The sequence below is a fragment of the Sphaerodactylus townsendi genome, linkage group LG09 (assembly GCF_021028975.2).
Source record: "Sphaerodactylus townsendi isolate TG3544 linkage group LG09, MPM_Stown_v2.3, whole genome shotgun sequence".
Classification (NCBI taxonomy): domain Eukaryota; kingdom Metazoa; phylum Chordata; class Lepidosauria; order Squamata; family Sphaerodactylidae; genus Sphaerodactylus; species Sphaerodactylus townsendi.
This window is the reverse complement of record NC_059433.1, coordinates 72,538,410-72,557,805: the sequence shown is the minus strand read 5'-3', so window position 1 is coordinate 72,557,805 and position 19,396 is coordinate 72,538,410. Positions and strand designations below refer to the sequence as shown.

The following is a 19,396-nucleotide window of genomic DNA, read 5'->3' as shown; positions in this document are numbered from 1 at the left end:
CCACAGCTCAAGTGGCAGAACGGGGAATCAAACCTGGTTCTCCAGATTAGAGTGCACCTGCTCTTAACCACGACACCACGCTGGCTCTCTTAGGTTGGAGTATAGAACAGGACTGCACTGAGCGTCTTCTTGGTTTTTCTATTTCCAAAACTTTAAAAGGGCCTAACAGAAAGCATCTGACATCCGGCTTCTCGGTCAACAAATACTGACGAAACAAACCACACTTAGAAAAATGAAAGCTGATTTTTATTGTTGTCTCCACAGCCAATCATTTGACACGAACATGCATACGTAATTGGGCTACGCACACACCACTTTTTTTTTTAAATGTTAGTTATTAAACGTACAACATACATCCTTACAAAAAAAAACGAGTCAAAATGCAAACTTAAAACTTTTTAAAACAAACAGTTTTTTACTCGATCCTTTCTTTTTTTCCTTAAAAAAAAGCTTTGCGTCGGGTACCATTTGTACAAACACAGTTAATTTAAACAAACCAGCTCTGAAGTCTCCTCCCCGTTGCACATAAAAAAGCTGCAATAGAAAATGAAGTCACCGAAGGTTCTTTTTCTTTCTTTTTTTAAATAGCAGAAATAGGCAGTTTTGCCATGCACAAGAAGCAATATTAAATATTAGTTTTTTCCACAAAAAAAAAAACCCCCAAAGGAAAAAAAAACACGTTTAAAAATATTTAGTTCAAGTCACAGAACTTTCCCCAGTACAGAGAAATCCAAAAATGCAACGAAGAATTAGCTGCCACGTAAGATGGCCGTTCCGAAAAGGTCAAAATTACCTTTCGGACTCGATACTTTTTGATTTTGGCACAGAAAAAAGAAGTTATCAGCTTACTCAAGGATGAGAACGTGATTTCTTTTTTTAAAAAAAGGAAAGAGGATGAGAAGGAAAACAATCGAAAGCCGGACCGAACAAGATAGTAGTTGCAATCACTTAAAATTTAAAAAAAAAATAATCTGTGCATCTCAGTCATTGCAGAATACTGTCTTCTGTATATAGCAGGGCACAATTTCCAGGTCACCGTTATTGCAACATAGATTTGATTTGCTTGGAGGTAGTCTCATCATTCAAATGTTTTGTTGTGTACCTAGAAAGAGGGGAGGAAGAAGTTACTAGCGCAGAAACTGATTGTATCGTGGAAGGCTTTCATGGCCGGAATCACTAGAGCCGTGGTGGCGAACCTTTGGCACTCCAGATGTTATGGACTACAATTCCCATCAGCCCCTGCCAGCATGGCCAATTGGCAGGGGCTGATGGGAATTGTAGTCCATAACATCTGGAGTGCCAAAGGTTCACCACCACTGCACTAGAGTGTTGTGGGTTTTCTGGGTTGTATAACCGTGTCCCAGGAGCATTTTTTCCCGACGTTTCGCCTGCATCCGTGGCTTCTGAAGGTGCCGCTAGCGGGATCCTCTGAAGATGCCAGCCACAGATGCAGGTGAAACGTCAGGAGAACGTGGCCATACAACCCGGAAAGCCCACAACGCTCCTGAACATGGCCATACAAGCTGGAAAACCCACAACGCTCCAGGAATTGATTGCTTGTATTTCTCTGACTCGCCTGATCTCATCAGATCTCAGAAGCTAAGAAGGATCAGCCCTAGTCAGAATTTGGATGGGAGGCCCTCAAGGAAGTCCAGGGCCGCTATGCAGAGGCAGGCAATGGCAAACCACCTCCGAAAGACTCTTGGCTTTGAAAACCTCACTGGTTGCCAGAAATCGGCTCACCTTGACTGCACTCGACACACATAAATTTTCTAACGTGCAGGTCAAAGGGGGTGGAGTAGGGATAGATGCATGTCCTAGTGCCATGGTGGCGAACCTTTGGCACTCCAGATGTTATGGACTACAATTCCCATCAATTGGCCATGCTGGCAGGGGCTGATGGGAATTGTAGTCCATAACATCTGGAGTGCCAAAGGTTCGCCACCACTGTCCTAGTGCAAGTTAAGGGACAGCTGGAGTCATCGGGACTGCCTGGTTTTCTGACCTGGGAGTACCCAATGAAGGAGGAGTTGAATTTATATCCCCCATTTCTCTCCTGTTAGGACACTCAAAGGGGCTCACAAACTCCTTCCCCCCCCCCGCCACAACAAACACCCTGTGAGGTAGGTGGGGCTGAGAGAGCTCCGAAGAACAGTGACTAGCCCAAGATCACCCAGCTGGCGTGTGTTGGAGTGCACAAGCTAGTCTAGTTCAGCAGATAAGCCTCCACAGCTCAAGTGGCAGAGCAGGGAATCAAACCCGGTTCTCCAGATTAGAGTGCACCTGCTCTTAACCACTACGCCACACTAGCTCTGTTTGAGTTAACACTCCCAGCTGCCTGGTTTGTTAACAGGCAATTTTCTCAAAATCTACGCATCGGTAGCTGACTTGGTCTGAAGCAGCAGAAAGAAGTCTGGAGTCCAGCGGTACCTTCCAGACGAATGAAGTTTTATTTCTGGTACAAGCTTTCATGTGCACGCACACGACTTCAGGTTCCAGTGCATCTGAAGAAGTGTGCTTATACCAAGAATAAAACTTTGTTGGTCTTAAAGGCACCCCTGGACTCGACCTTTCCTCAAAATCTATTTTTCCATAATAGCCTGAGCCACAATTAAAAGAAGAAGAAGAAGAGTTTGGATTTATATCCCCCCTTTCTCTCCTGCAGGAGACTCAAAGGGGCTTACAATCTCCTTGCCCTTCCCCCCTCACAACAAACACCCTGTGAGGTAGGTGGGGCTGAGAGAGCTCCGAGAAGCTGTGACTAGCCCTAGGTCACCCAGCTGGCGTGTGTGGGAGTGTACAGGCTAATCTGAATTCCCCAGATAAGCCCCCACAGTTCAGGCGGCAGAGCTGGGAATCAAACCCGGTTCCTCCAGATTAGATACACGAGCTCTTAACCTCCTACGCCACTGCTGCTCCCTAGCAGCTCCTAGCTGGCAGCCTCTGCAAACGGAGACAAACGTCAGGATGGGTCTTCTCCTGGTGGGATTCATCAAAGGGCCATCAGTCTTGGCTAGGTGCCAGCTCGTCTACTCCCCCCCCCCCCTTCCTTCCAGCAAAGATGGGGCCACGGCCCTCCGAGGTGTGGCAAGGTTCCTGCCTTTTGTAATTACAACTTTGTATCTGAATGGTGGTATCCTTCCCTTTGTTACCTTGCTGCAGCTGCGGCATCTTGGGCCCGGCAAAGGGCAGCAGGATTTAAGATCTGGTTTATGCTACGTTTTCTCAGAAATCGTCAATTCCTCGTATGCTTTAGTTTTCAATAAAGTCTTCAGTTTTTTAAAGAAAAGCTGCAGGCCGCTTTATTCTGAGACTGAGGTCTTACCACAGAGGAATTGGCCCTCGAGTCATCCGCGGTGCCGCTTTGGCCACGTCAGGGAAGAGCCAGGAAGGCCTCAGAAGCTGACTGGGCCAAAAGCGGCCGTTTCCCAGGCTCCCTCTCACCCTGCCACAAAACAGGAGCTGACCTCGGAACAATTCCACGTAAAGGAGTCCAGTACCTGAGAGCGTTTAGAAGGCCTTCTACGCTGTTGGGAGGCTGGTCTTTGAGAACCTTGATGCATCCTTTCATCTGGAAACCAAAACAGCGGAGAAAAACACTTCAGAACCGACCTGAGTTGACAAAACCGTCCCACAGCCTACCATTTCCACACTTGTTTTAAATAGATCGCAGCAGTTTTTAAACATATTTTTCCAAGAAGTACATCGTAATACCAAATCATCATGTTTTAACTTATTAAAATAAGTAAAATAAAATTCGACCAACTTCTCCCTGCTTCTAACCCACTTCCATTGTTTCTTGCAATCTGCTAAAACCAAATATGTGTTTATTCAGTTTGAAGATCTCTCTTCAGCCTTCCTTCTTTATTGGACTTACTTTTAAACAACAAAATGAGAAGTACATCCCCCACTTGACTTGAAACTCTCAATGTGGCCTCTTATTCACATACAGTACAGTACAGTAAACCTTTATTAGGCATAAATAATTCTGCAGACAGTATGTTTGTATGATAAACAGCAATACAACGAGGAATCCAGTACACTAAGTTAGGATAAGTTATACACAAACTTTCTGGAGACCTATTGTGATATCCATATGTTAATTAAAACCGATTTGAATGACTTCTCCTCTTCTTCAGCAGAGAAGAGGAGCAGTGGAGGACAGCAGTGGGCCAGAAAGGGCTGAGGAGCTTGACAGAGGGCTTTTCTCAAAGCCACATCTTTTAAACAGTGTATTTTAAACAGGGGGTTTCTCTTTTTTTCTCCTTGTCCTAGGGCTGCTGATTGGTGGAAGCTGCTGAAGGGTGGGGCTTCTCACATTTGTAAATCTTTTCAGTTAGTGCTGAAGGGGTGGGGCTTCTCACATTTTTAAATCTTTTCAGTTAGTCTCTGGAACCAGCAGAGAAGAGGAGCAGTGGAGGACAGCAGTGGGCCAGAAAGGGCTGAGGAGCTTGACAGAGGGCTTTTCTCAAAGCCACATCTTTTAAACAGTGTATTTTTAAACAGGGGTTTCTCTTTTTTTTTTCTCCCTTGTCCTAGGGCTGCTGATTGGTGGAAGCTGCTGAAGGGGTGGGGCTTCTCACATTTGTAAATCTTTTCAGTTAGTGCTGAAGGGGTGGGGCTTCTCACATTTTTAAATCTTTTCAGTTAGTCTCTGGAACCAGCAGAGAGAGGAGCAGTGGAGGACAGCAGTGGGCCAGAAAGGGCTGAGGAGCTTGACAGAGGGCTTTTCTCAAAGCCACATCTTTTAAACAGTGTATTTTAAACAGGGGGTTTCTCTTTTTTTCTCCTTGTCCTAGGGCTGCTGATTGGTGGAAGCTGCTGAAGGGTGGGGCTTCTCACATTTGTAAATCTTTTCAGTTAGTGCTGAAGGGGCTTCACATTTTAAATCTTTTCAGTTAGTCTCTGGAACCAGCAGAGAAGAGGAGCAGTGGAGGACAGCAGTGGGCCAGAAAGGGCTGAGGAGCTTGACAGAGGGCTTTTCTCAAAGCCACATCTTTTAAACAGTGTATTTTAAACAGGGGGTTCTCTTTTTTTCTCCTTGTCCTAGGGCTGCTGATTGGTGGAAGCTGCTGAAGGGTGGGGCTTCTCACATTTGTAAATCTTTTCAGTTAGTGCTGAAGGGGTGGGGCTTCTCACATTTTTAAATCTTTTCAGTTAGTCTCTGGAACCAGCAGAGAAGAGGAGCAGTGGAGGACAGCAGTTGGCCTGAAAGGGCTGAGGAGCTTGAGAGAGGGCTTGTCTCAAGTCCGCATCTTTTATAGAGTGTATTTTAAACAGGGGTTTCTCTTTTTTTCTCCTTGTCCTAGGGCTGCTGATTGGTGGGAAGCTGCTGAAGGTGGGTGCTTCTCACATTTGTAAATCTTTTCAGTTAGTGCTGAAGGGGTGGGGCTTCTCACATTTTTAAATCTTTTCAGTTAGTCTCTGGAACCAGCAGAGAAGAGGAGCAGTGGAGGACAGCAGTGGGCCAGAAAGGGCTGAGGAGCTTGACAGAGGGCTTTTCTCAAAGCCACATCTTTTAAACAGTGTATTTTAAACAGGGGGTTTCTCTTTTTTTCTCCTTGTCCTAGGGCTGCTGATTGGTGGAAGCTGCTGAAGGGTGGGGGCTTCTCACATTTGTAAATCTTTTCAGTTAGTGCTGAAGGGGTGGGGCTTCTCACATTTTTAAATCTTTTCAGTTAGTCTCTGGAACCAGCAGAGAAGAGGAGCAGTGGAGGACAGCAGTGGGCCAGAAAGGGCTGAGGAGCTTGACAGAGGGCTTTTCTCAAAGCCACATCTTTTAAACAGTGTATTTTAAACAGGGGGTTTCTCTTTTTTTTCTCCTTGTCCTAGGGCTGCTGATTGGTGGAAGCTGCTGAAGGGTGGGGCTTCTCACATTTGTAAATCTTTTCAGTTAGTGCTGAAGGGGTGGGGCTTCTCACATTTTTAAATCTTTTCAGTTAGTCTCTGGAACCAGCAGAGAAGAGGAGCAGTGGAGGACAGCAGTGGGCCAGAAAGGGCTGAGGAGCTTGACAGAGGGCTTTTCTCAAAGCCCACATCTTTAAACAGTGTATTTTAAACAGGGGGTTTCTCTTTTTTTCTCCTTGTCCTAGGGCTGCTGATTGGTGGAAGCTGCTGAAAGGTGGGGCTTCTCACATTTGTAAATCTTTTCAGTTAGTGCTGAAGGGGTGGGGCTTCTCACATTTTTAAATCTTTTCAGTTAGTCTCTGGAACCAGCAGAGAAGAGGAGCAGTGGAGGACAGCAGTGGGCCAGAAAGGGCTGAGGAGCTTGACAGAGGGCTTTTCTCAAAGCCACATCTTTTAAACAGTGTATTTTAAACAGGGGGTTTCTCTTTTTCTCCTTGTCCTAGGGCTGCTGATTGGTGGAAGCTGCTGAAGGGTGGGGCTTCTCACATTTGTAAATCTTTTTCAGTTAGTGCTGAAGGGGTGGGGCTTCTCACATTTTTAAATCTTTTCAGTTAGTCTCTGGAACCAGCAGAGAAGAGGAGCAGTGGAGGACAGCAGTGGGCCAGAAAGGGCTGAGGAGCTTGACAGAGGGCTTTTCTCAAAGCCACATCTTTTAAACAGCGTATTTTAAACGGGGGGTTTCTCTTTTTTTCTCCTTGTCCTAGGGCTGCTGATTGGTGGAAGCTGCTGAAGGGTGGGGCTTCTCACATTTGTAAATCTTTTCAGTTAGTGCTGAAGGGGTGGGGCTTCTCACATTTTTAAATCTTTTCAGTTAGTCTCTGGAACCAGCAGAGAAGAGGAGCAGTGGAGGACAGCAGTGGGCCAGAAAGGGCTGAGGAGCTTGACAGAGGGCTTTTCTCAAAGCCACATCTTTTAAACAGTGTATTTTAAACAGGGGGTTCTCTTTTTTTCTCCTTGTCCTAAGGCTGCTGATTGGTGGAAGCTGCTGAAGGGTGGGGCTTCTCACATTTGTAAATCTTTTCAGTTAGTGCTGAAGGGTGGGGCTTCTCACATTTTTAAATCTTTTCAGTTAGTCTCTGGAACCAGCGGCGCGCGCCTAACGGCGCGCGCAGGTGTTTTACTAAATAAGAACATATTTTAAGGGATAGTAGAAGGTATAGAAACCTTAAGAGGGAGGCACTAATTAAAATCAGTATTTGAATATCTAAACAAAATTAGATATGAAGACAGGAAGCCAGCAGGGGGATGGGGGCTTTCCAGTGTTTTGCACTGAGTGTCACATGTATGACTATCTGCCACTAGGGCAGAAGTCGTGGGTGTGCCCTCGCTGCAATGAGTTCCTGGCACTCAAGGAACATGTGCGTTCTCTTGAAGCCAAGGTGGCAGACCTGGAGAAGCTGAGAGAGGCAGAGAGGGCAACAAACGAGGCTTTCGGGGACCTAGCAGCCAGGTCCCACTCCCAAGGTGACATCTCTTCAGATGTCATGGAGAATGAGAGTCTGGGTGACGGAGGGTGCCAGTCTGAGGTGGTGGAAGATGCTCCCTTAGATGGGACCCCTTCCTTAGCTGGTGGTCAGATATCCTCTCGCACTGGCGAGACCCCTCAGGGAGGTGGGGGGCTACTTGTAGTGGGTGATTCGATCATTAGGAATATAGAGAGTTGGGTTTGTGACAGGCGTGATGACCGCATGGTGACTTGCCTGCCTGGTGCGAAGGTTGCGGATGTCACGATTCGTCTAGATAGGATGGTAGACAGTGCTGGGGTGGAGTCAGCAGGTGTGGTCCACATTGGTACCAATGACATTGGGAAATGTAGCCGGGAGGGTTTGGCAGCGAAATTTAGGCTGCTAGGAAACAGGTTGAAGTCCAGGACCCCCAAGGTGGCATTCTCCGAAATGCTACCTGTTCCACGCACAGGGCGAGCTAGGCAAGCGGAGATACAGGGTCTCAATGCGTGGATGAGAAGGTGGTGTAAGGCAGAGGGTTTCAGCTTTGTCAGGAACTGGGGAACCTTTTGGGATAAGGCAGGCCTGTACAAAAGGGACGGGCTTCATCTTAACCAAAGAGGAACCAGGCTGCTGGCCATGCCAACGTTAAAAAGGTGGCAGAACAGCTTTTAAACTGATCCTTGGGGAAAGCCAACAGGAGCTGAGGTGACTTCGGTTCGGATACAGAGTCCATGGGGATGCAGACACAGAGAGAGGTTTTTCTAAATCAACCACATACAAGCGAGGAGCATAGCAATGTGATAAGTGATAGTGTCTACAAAAGGCTAGAGGGCAAAACACATAAATCCCAGGTTAAGGACAGAGACAGAGTATACAAGTGTCTCTATGCTAATAGTAGAAGCATCTCAACCGAAACTGGGAGAGCTGGAGTACAGAGTTTTGAAGGAGGACATTGATATAGTGGGCATCACGGAGACATGGTGGAATGAGGAGAACCAGTGGGATGCTGTTATCCCAGGTTACAGGCTCTACAGGAAGGATAGGACAGGGCGTATTGGGGGTGGGGTGGCCCTCTACATCAAAGAGAGCATAGTGTCACATAAAATAGACAATGCAGGGGGAGCTGATTCCTCTACAGAAGCACTGTGGATATCAATACCAGGGGTGAAGCAAAGTTTAACATTAGGAATATATTATCGTCCCCCTGACCAAAGTGCACAAGAGGATTCTGAGATGGAAAAAAGAAATTAGAGAGGCCAACAAAAGCAAAAATGTCGTGGTAATGGGCGATTTTAACTATCCCCACATAAACTGGAAAAATGCATGTTCAGGTCATAGTAAGGAGAGAACATTCCTGGATATGCTAAATGACTGTGGCTTAGAGCAGATGGTTGTAGAACCAACCAGGGGAGATGTGATCCTAGATCTAATTCTATGTGGGACCCAGGACCTGGTGCGGGAAGTCAGTGTTGTTGAGCCGATAGGGAACAGCGACCACAATGCTGTCAGATTCAGTATCTCTGCATGCGAACAAGTGACAACTACTAATGTAGTTACATTTGCCTTCAGAAAGGGAAATTTCTCAAAGATGAGGGGATAGTGCGCAGGAAGCTGAAAGGGAAAATCAAGAGAGTCAAAAATGTCCAAGGTGCTTGGAGGTTATTTAAAAACACAGTCTTAAAAGCTCAGCTGGAATGTGTTCCGGAGGTTAGGAAAGGCAGCGCCCAGTCCAAAAGAAAGCCACCATGGTTAACAAGGGAGGTTGAGGTAATTATTAGGAAAAAAAAGATGTCTTTTAGAAAATGGAAGTCCAACTTAACTGATGAAGAATACCAGAGAGAACACAAATGGTGGCAAAAGAGAAGCAAGTTAGCTGTAAGGTGAGGAAAAAAAGCTTAGGAGGAACGCATGGCTGCGAACATCAAGACTAGCAACAAACAGTTCTTCAAGTACATCAAAAGCAGGAAGCCAGCTAGGGAAGCGGTAGGTCCGTTAGGCGATGAAGGAACAAAAGGTGTGCTAAAAGGTGACAGGGAGATTGCAGAGAAGCTGAATGAATTCTTTGCATCTGTCTTCACCCAAGAGGAGGTGAGGAAAATTCCTGCACCTGAACCAAGCTTCTTAGGAGGTGAATCCGAGGGACTAGCGAAGTTAGTGGTAGACAAGGAAGAAGTTCTGGCAGCCATTGATAAACTAAATGCTACCAAATCCCCTGGCCCAGATTGCATTCATCCAAGAGTTCTTAAAGAGCTCAAGCATGAAATTGCTGATGTTCTCACATTAATATGCAACTTATCCCTGAAATCAGGCTCCATCCCTGAAGACTGGAAGATGGCCAATGTCACACCAATCTTTAAAGAAAGGGTCTAGGGGGACCCGAGGAATTACAGGCCAGTCAGTTTGACATCTGTTCCTGGTAAATTAGTAGAATCTATCATTAAAGATAAAATTATTAAACATGTAGAAAAGCAAGATCTGCTGAGGAAGAGTCAGCATGGCTTTTGTAGAGGCAAGTCCTGTCTTACAAACTTACTAGGAGTTCTTTGAGGGTGTAAACAGACATGTGGATAAGGGGAACCGGTGGACATTGTCTACTTGGATTTCCAAAAGGCTTTTGACAAAGTTCCTCACCAGAGACTGTTGAGAAAACTCAGCAATGAAGGAATAAGAGGGGAAGTCCTCCTATGGATTAAAAACTGGTTGAGGAACAGGAAACAAAGAGTGGGTGTAAATGGGAAGTTCTCACAATGGAGAGATGTAGGGAGTGGTGTCCCCCAAGGATCCGTTTTGGGACCAGTGCTCTTTAACTTATTCATAAATGACCTGGAAGTAGGGGTGGGTAGTGTGGTGGCCAAGTTTGCAGATGATACCAAATTATGTAGTGTGGTGAGAACCACAAAGGATTGCAAACACCTCCAACCGGACCTTGATAAATTAGGTGAGTGGGCTAAGAAATGGCAAATGCAGTTCAATGTAGCGAAATGTAAAGTGATGCACATAGGGGCAAAAAATCCAAACTTCACATACACGCTACAGGGGTCAGTGCTATCAGTCACAGACCAGGAAAGGGATTTGGGCGTCTTAGTTGATAGTTCCATGGGAATGTCAACTCAATGCATGGCAGCGGTGAAAAAAGGCAAACTCTATGCTGGGGATAATTAGGAAAGGAATTGAGAATAAAACTGCAAAGATTGTCATGCCCTTATATAAAGCCGTGGTGCGACCGCACTTGGAGTACTGTGTTCAGTTCTGGTCGCCACATCTCAAAAAAGGATATCGAAGAGATAGAAAAAGTGCAGAGAAGGGCAACGAGGATGATTGAAGGATTGGAGCACCTTCCTTATGAGGAGAGGCTGCAGCGTTTGGGACTCTTTCGTTTGGAGAGGAGACGTCTGAGGGGGGATATGATTGAAGTCTATAAAATTATGCATGGGGTAGAAAATGTTGACAGAGAGAATGTTTTCTCTCTTTCTCACAATACTAGAACCAGGGGCATCCATTGAAAATGCTGGGGGAAGAATTAGGACTAATAAAAGGAAACACTTCTTCACGCAACGTGTGATTGGTGTTTGGAATATGCTGCCACAGGAGGTGGTGATGGCCACTAACCTGGATAGCTTTAAAAAGGGCTTGGACAGATTTATGGAGGAGAAGTCAATCTATGGCTACCAATCTTGATCCTCCTTGATCTCAGATTGCTAATGCCTTAGCAGACCAGGTGCTCAGGAGCAGCAGCAGCAGAAGGCCATTGCTTTCACATCCTGCATGTGAGCTCCCAAAGGCACCTGGTGGGCCACTGCGAGTAGCAGAATGCTGGACTAGATGGACTCTGGTCTGATCCAGCAGGCTAGTTCTTATGTTCTTATGTTCTTATTACAATGACTTGAGCCTCAGACATTACATTAATGTAATGTAGATGATTTGATACATCGAGGGACACATTTTAGTACCGTCTTTGAGATATTACTTCCACTAGATATGTAGCGACCCTAACGGTTATCTCAGAAGATGCATCACTAAGTAAATACTTCACTACATAAGCCGAAGGCAAATTTGTTTTAGCTTTAATAATCGGGATTATGTAGTGACTACGTAATGCAGAGTGTAGCTGACATTCTAGGAGGATGTTTTATTCACACAATTCATTAAGTGTCTCATTGTAGCACCGTCCCGTGTTTCGTTTCCCCCGTTCTTGAGACTCACATCAATTTTCGAAGTTTTCGCAAAAGCGCCTACTGGGTGCACGTGGTCGTAGAGAATGATGACGCCAACCATTACCCTCAGACAAAACGAGACCGTCTCTTCGTTTGTGAAGCGGCTTCTGTATTCCCTGCAAATTTGCATGTGTGCAAAAAAAACACGAAAACCTGGTTACTGAGCGGAACTCCCAAGCAAGCTTCTAGGAACAACGCATTCACAGATTCCAGTGGATCCTGCTTCCCCAAGACAACAGCTTTCCCAGAAAGAGGCTTCTTCCTCTGTAAGAGACACAAATATAAGCCAAACCTCCCCCCCCTTCCCCTCCACAATCTTGGGTCACAAGGGCTGATGCTTGGAAATGTCTCCTTCCAGAGTTGCACAGCGGGACGCAGCAACTTGCGACAGGATAATTAACTGCACAAGAACGGGTTAGGAGCAGGTTCACGGTTGCATGTTTCTTGAGCCACAAACTTCACTGGGTTCAGTTCTGGCCCAAGCACGCAGGAGAGGTTGCTGCAGTCCTGACGGGCCCACAGTCTTTGGCTTCGGCCCTGCTGTAAAATGAAGAGGAGAACGGCCAGCGCAAGAAGAGGCTGCAGCAAAGCAGTTCTTGAGCTCCGGACAAATATGTACCGTTCTCCCGTTTTCCTGAATTATGCATGAGCTCAAACCCATTTACAAAACTACGGAGAGGTCTGCTGATAAATCCCCCTCTTAAAATATTAAACAACATTCCCACGAGGTCCAGCAACGTGAAGTGTGCTCAGCTTAATTAGACATATCCAGGACGCCTCTGAACTAGTACGTGGGGTTGTTTTACAAATGTAGGATTTTAAAGAGAGCTCCACTATCGTAACGTGGTTCTGTTTGTCACATCTAAGTAGCGCAGATGGGTAGCCAGGTTGGTCTGAAGCGGGAAAGGAAGTTTCAAGTCCAAAAGGACTTCAGAGACCAACAAGAGTTTACAGTATAAGGAGGAGGAGGAGTTTGGATTTATACCCCACCTTTCTCTCCTGTAAGGAGACTTGTGGCTGACAAGCTCCTTCCCCTTCCTCTTTCCACAACAGGCACCTTGTGAGGCAGGTGGGGCTGAGACAGTTCCAAAGAACTGTGACTAGCCCAATGCAGGAGTGCCGAAACACAGGTTCACCAGGTGAGCCTCTGCCACTCAGGTGGAGGAGTGGGGAATCAAACCTGGTTCTCCAGATTAGAATCCACCTGCTCTTAACCACGACACCACGCTGGCCCTCAAGACAGAAAGGGACACCTGAAGCAGCCTTTCTACTTACGGGGTTTCCAGCATGACTCGGCAAACGCTGGCCATGGTGCTTAAGCAGTCTGTGGTGTTTTCGATGGGTAGATTTTTGTTCTGTAAATGCAAGGGGGAAAGGTTACTGGAGGGCAGAGGATCGCACAGCGTTTTTCTGGCTTGTCCTAAGAGCGAGACAGGTTATTATTACTTCCACTCTGTCAGCCGGGAATCGAGGATGAGAAATAGGCTAAGTTGACCTATGGGATATACACACGGCTTCGAACATCATCAACTGAAATGATTCTTGCAGCCTTGGTCGTGCTGGCTATGAAATGATGTATTCCCATCCTCGCTGCAGTTAATCACTAACCTATGATCCTAATCCCATTTTATTGTTTACTGAATGTCCCGTCCGATTAATTGTATTGACTCGCTCTGTGTAACCTGCCTGGAGTCCAAGGGAAAAGAGTGGGCTATAAACAACACTGGCTCATTCAGCTCAATATGGTCTATAACCGTGGTGGCGAACCTTCGGCACTCCAGATGTTATGGACTACAATTCCCATCAGCCCCTGCCTATTGGCCATGCTGGCAGGGGCTGATGGGAATTGTAGTCCATAACCTCTGGAGTGCCAAAGGTTCGCCATCACTGGTCTATAAGGTTCTCCTCATATGATTGACAATGGCTCTTTGGGGGTCTTGGCAAAAAAGGGTCCGAAGATCCTGCTGGATCTAGTGAGTGATCTACCTGGCCTTTCTCAAAATCTGCTGAAATCTTTTAAGGAAAGGCTGAACCAGGAAACTTTTACATGGAATATGAACTGCACCAGTTCCCTAAATTATAGCGATCTGAAAGGTTATGAACACTCGACAGGGTTGCTCAAGCGCTATCACAATAATCTCGGGAGCTCCGCATTTTGCAACATGTCCCAGTTTTGACTGGCCTACTTCACAGAAAGTTGGTCATAAAACACACATAAACGTCTCCGGAGACTCCATAGCGGGAAGTGCGTTCTCTTTGCAAAATGAACTTGCCGCTTCAGGAAAAAAGTCATCCCTAGGAGACTGTTCACGCACCTACCTCTGAAACAAATTTTGTCGTGGCATCGCTTAAGGTTTTCAGCATCGGCGTTGCTTCCGCGTAAAATAAAGACATTCTGTTGGCCAACTCGTTGTTTACTTCGTTTTCTCCTTCTGCCTACCAAAATAAAGACAAAAGGACCCACAATCTTCACTGGTTCTGAACAAACAGAAGAGCCAGGAAAGGGTGACAAAAAAATATTCTCTTCACTTGAACAAGGAGGTACCTACTGGAACGTTATTGATTCTCATACGACTCAAGGTTCTTCTGTAATAACTGAAATCATTCTGTATCGCAGGATTTGTCATCTAGGAATGGAAAGTAGGAAGGTGAGTATGTTCTAATCAATGCATGACTTCCATATAGATATCCTGAGAGTCAACTATCCCACAGGTCTTAAATGGTGGGGAAAATTAAGCATTATTTGTGCCTTTCAAAAGAAGTTCATATCAACAAACCCTATTTTTGATGATTCAGACAAACTTGAAATCAAGAGTGAGGCGCAAACAACACATGTCAAAGGGTTGTACTGGGAGAGGAAGAGTCTGGACTTATATAGTGCTAAGGTGGGCCAAGCTTTGTACAGCTGGATCTCTGTTCATCTTCCATTAAACATCCATTAAAACTGCATGGGTCTCTAATTGCACTGAGGCCAGGGGGGAGGCAGTGGTTAACATATGTAGCCCTGCATGGTTTGTGTGTTAATTTTTCCGTCCCTTTAAAGATAGAATAATATTGTTGCAGGAAGTTCTGAATGTACTTTCTGAGCTGAAAAGGTGCCCACCAGTGGAGCCTGCAGAGCAGAAGTCTAGCAAACGGGTGCAGGCACGGAGAAACACTGCAGCACTGTAAAAAGTTCAGTGCAATCAGTGGAGGAAACTGACGAGAGAGCTTTAACAGTCAGATGGGAAAAATAAGACATCTCCTCAGCTCCTGAGCTCTGCATAGCAAGCAGATGACGACTTGCAGATGACTTCAGGAAAAAAGTCCACAGTTTAGCAACTTCAAAAAAATATGCCTGGAGCTGAAATAAGGCATCCTGAGAATGTCTTTTTTGGGGGTGGGGGGGGTGGGGGGGGGTGGAGTTCCTCCTCAAGATGCCTTTTTCCCCATCCTCAGGACATCTTATTTGTGCTGTGCAGAATGGGCCCTTTTTGGACTGATGAGTCTGGTTCAGGAAAATTCATTCATTTAGCCTTTATTTGGCATAAACAGTATAAAATCACATCTAAATCGCATCAAAATACAAGCTTGCAACATATAACGAATGAAGTTGATTCGTACATACTGTTGCTTATGGGATATTTCAGTTCAGGAAAATGCAGATTCAGGTGTTGGTGATTCAGGAGGACATTTATTTGGAAAAGGAGCAGGATTATCACGTATTTATCGTGCGTTTTATCCCACAGTTACTGCACTGATTTCTGCTTTTTAAATTTGATTCTCTGCACTGTTTGGATGATCCCACCTGATCCCCTTTTTTTCTTTCGTGTCGGTCATTCCAGTCCTGCTGCCTTGTTTGCCAGACGTCTGACCCGGCCCGACTGCACCGTTCCGATCGTGCGATCCACTCAAGGCTCAGCAAGAAAGACGGGGCCACAAACAAAAGCGACAGACGTTCCCGCGCTTACCTTCAGCTCATCAAACCGGAGTGTGAAATGAAGGATTTCTGCAAACTGCTTGGCGAGAGCCTGCTCTCGCTCCAGATGCTGCGTGGGAGAATACGGGGTGCTTGTCAAGGCCCCCAGAAGACCCCGTAGCGCGGCTTCTGCAGGCAACACAGAAAAGCAAGAATGCACACAGAGCGGCATTAACACATCAAATGTCCTGGTGTCCATCTGCATATTTTGCCTCGTTTACCCGCTCCTGCTAACTATCCACATCTCCTATATGAGCCCACTCTAAGACACGCTGTCACCTTAGCCAGATGCAATGTTCTTCCTTCTACCAGACGATACAACAGAGAGCACCATCTTCCATCCCCTGATAGATCTTGCACCTGCAATCCTGGTCTTGAAGAAACCGTCCATCATGTTCTATTATACTGCCCTTTATATGCTATAGAGCGGGAAAGACTACTTAACCCTCTCTTAGCTGATCTAGGCAACACTACAGATGCTGTCAAAACTTTGTTCTTGCTAGACAGCAACTCAACTGTTACCATCGAACAAACTGCCGGATTTTTGTGTGTTGTCATCACTGAACGTTCCCAAATGCTTAGAAGACTCAAACCCAATTCAGTGGCTTAATATTCCAGCTCTCCTGATGCTTGTTTATTTTAATTTGTTTACCAGCCAATTTTAATTTCCATTGTATAATTTATATATATGCCATTAAAGATTTCTCAAAAAAAAATGTCCTGGTGAATTTTTATTTTTTGTTATCAAGTCACAGCTGACTTGGGGTAACCCTGTAGGGCCATGGTGGTGAACCTGTAGCACTCCAGATGTTCATGGACTACAATACCCATCATGATGGCAGGGGCTGATGGGAATTGTAGTCCATGAACATCTGGGGCGCCATAGGTTCGCCGTCACTGATGTAGGGTTTTCAAGGCAAGAGGCATTCAGAGGTGGTTTGCCGTTGCCTGCCTCGGCGTCATGACCTTGGTATTCCTTGGAGGCCCCCAAACCAAATACTAGTGAGGTCCGACCCTGTTTATCTTTTGAGATCTGATGAGATCCATAAGGCACTGGTGCATTAAATGGCTACAAAAAACCCCCAAGAGACCAGTATGTATTGGATATAATAATTTCAGATGCAAATGGTTTGCTGAAGAAAATAACCTTCCTCAAAATACAGGCAATATTGTCAACGAGATCAGGAAAGGATTGGAAATTACGGACAGAACAGCAAATGGCAACGTTTCCGCATAGGGGATACGGCTTTGTGAGACAAGCACTAATTTCACCCAGCTCTACCATACTAAAAATTATTTCCCAGCTTGGGATGCCCGGCCACCGACCACCTCACCCTCCCTGTGATATTCTGGAGAAGCTCGACTCACTGGCTACTCTTGACACATACCTAATCTTTGAGAAAATTCATAGAATTTCTTTAGTTTGCCCACGAGAGGAACAACTGCGCCCCACGCTTTCTCCTGCAGCCTCTCATCGCTGGGATGCTGTATTGCCTGCAAGACGGAACACACGCAAGGATGTTGCTTTAAAACACGGGATGCGGCCTTGGTTCCAGACACAGCTAGCGTGGGAGGGCAACAACCGTAAGGACAAAAAGGGAGACTCTGTTGGCGGGTCTCTGAAGGCCAGGGCAGTGGCCCGTTTTGATTTATCACTGTCTGATGTTACAGAGATCCAGAAACACTGGTGATTGGATACAAGGTTCATTGTGAGCCCATTTCAATGGTGGAAGACCCATGGTTTGTGTGAATAGGCAACGCCAGGCCACACAGAATGCAAGGGTCAGATAAAAAATACCTGTAAGATGTATTTCCAGTTGTGTCATCTTTAATAATTGCGTTCGTATGTATGACTACAGTAGAAGGCCAAATCGGCCAAAAGGCATACGGTCTCTTATAGGATTGCACCACTAGCAGAGTTAGAGATTTGTGAAAAGGTGCATTGTGGTTTTTTCAAAGTGCGACTCGTACTTCAGGCCTTGTGTTTTTTAACAGGCATTTTTGTGTACACAACATAATAAATACGATTCATTTATCATAGATTTTTGTCTTCAGCTCAACCTTTGAGGCTCTCTGGCTAGGATAGTGAACCTGGAGAAGGTCAGGAAGAGAGAGGGGTAACTAGAAGAGGCCCTGACTGAACAAAACCTCATTGGTGCACCTCAGCAATGCCTGTGGGGAGAATGGGGATCACAGTATTGGAGAGAAAATGGGGGTGGAGGAAGGGGGCTGGCTATGCTAATCAACACGGTGGAAGAGACAGGTAGATATTTCTGATCAGGATTCAAACCATCGATCCACCTGGCTCAGGGCAGCACACAATTGAACTTGGGACCTTCTGCATGGCGGCCAGCGTGGTGCAGCGGATACGGCAGCGCTCCACAAAGTCCAAGTGTCAGGTCACCATGACACTTAACCATTTCATTGAGGTGCCTAGTATTTTCAGCAGAGACTTTATGACAGCGATGGCGAACCTTTTTGAGACCAAGTGCCCAAACTGAAACCCAAACCCCGCTTATTTATCGCAAAGTGCCAACCCGGCAACTGAACCTGAATATTGAGGTTTTAGTTTAGAAAAAAACGGTTGCCTCCCTCTTCCTCCGCCCCACCCGCTTGAGCAGGGGCCAGCCTGCTCTAACCTCCAGCAAGTCCCCGCGCGCACTGCTCTGTGCCTCTCTAGCATCTCTGCTTCCTCTGCGCTCCCCCCCCCCCTCGGGCAGCAGCCACCCAGAGCACAGGCATCAGGCCTGCCAGCAGAGTCCTCCCTGCTCACCGCGGTGCACGCATGTTGTGCTCAGTGGCCAAGGCCAGCCTAGATGTGTGTGTGTGGGGGGGTGATTTTCCACCCCCCTCCCACATGACGAACTCTGTGTGCGCGTGTCCACAGAGAGGGCTCTGAGTGCCACCTCTGACACCCATGCCATAGGTTCACCATCACTAGTTTATGATGATAGGCAGGGTTACCCCAGCATTTATTTATCCACAACATGTCTGTCATGTCATAGCTTAAATAAAATTCTCTTGTTGGTTCTCACAAAGTGATCAGAAGTGGGGTTTTGCAATATTAGAAAATAAAGTTATGAGCCTGGCCCCTAAATAGTTGGCCTGGATCCTACAGCCAGAGAAAACTTGCCAAGGCCTGGGTTCGAGTGTCAGACTAGGTCCTGGGTTCCAGTTCCCCACTAGGCCATGGAAGCTTGCAGGATGACCTTGGGCCACTCTCACCATTTCAGCCTAATGCACCTCACAGGGTTGTTGTGATGACAAAATGGAGAAGGGGTAAATGCAGTGGTGGGATCCAAAAATTTTAATAATAGGTTCCCACGGTGGTGGGATTCAAACTGTGGCGTAGCGCCAATGGAGCTGGGCGGGGCACGACGGGGGCATGGCCGGGCATTCCAGGGGTGGGGCATTCCTGGGCAGGGCTGTGGCAAGGACGCAGCTGCTGCGCCAGTCCTTGGGCGGGAAATGAATGCACGCAGGCACAGGCTGCCACGCACGCCGGTGCACCTCCTGCTAGACTGCTTCAAGTTCTGCGCGCTACTGCTGAGAGGAGGGGCGTAACTTAGGCAAAAATCACGTGGCAAAATCACCAATTAGTAACCCCCTCTCAGCACACACAAATAATTAGTAACCTATTCTTGGGAACCTGTGAGAACCTGCTGGATCCCACCTCTGGGTAAATGTTATAAGCTGCTTTGGCCATCGATGATAAACAAACAGGTTTGGGCACATGTCCTACTACTGACCAATTTTTCCTGCCACCCTCTCCCAAATTACCCCTATGTTCCATGAAAAAGTGGGATCTAGGGACCTATATTGATAGCTGAATATTAAGAAAGTGCAACTCAGAGAAGGACCGTGTCAAC

General features: G+C 46.4%; 1 protein-coding gene across 4 annotated transcripts in view; it reads right to left on the bottom strand.

The window, feature by feature from the left end:
* Window positions 1–224: 224 nt before the first annotated feature.
* Window positions 225–19,396, bottom strand: part of CYRIB (CYFIP related Rac1 interactor B) — a 106,884-nt gene continuing 87,712 nt past the window's right edge. For all 4 annotated transcript variants that reach the window (XM_048507865.1, XM_048507867.1, XM_048507864.1 and 1 more), the window contains 8 exons: window positions 16,916–17,021; window positions 15,520–15,656; window positions 14,119–14,196; window positions 13,889–14,005; window positions 12,845–12,924; window positions 11,559–11,685; window positions 3,501–3,571; window positions 225–1,102 (listed from right to left, as the gene is read on the bottom strand). In XM_048507865.1, the coding sequence (XP_048363822.1) occupies window positions 1,039–1,102; window positions 3,501–3,571; window positions 11,559–11,685; window positions 12,845–12,924; window positions 13,889–14,005; window positions 14,119–14,196; window positions 15,520–15,656; window positions 16,916–17,021 (780 nt within the window). In that variant the 3' untranslated portion in view covers window positions 225–1,038. The remainder of the gene's footprint in view (window positions 1,103–3,500; window positions 3,572–11,558; window positions 11,686–12,844; window positions 12,925–13,888; window positions 14,006–14,118; window positions 14,197–15,519; window positions 15,657–16,915; window positions 17,022–19,396) is intronic.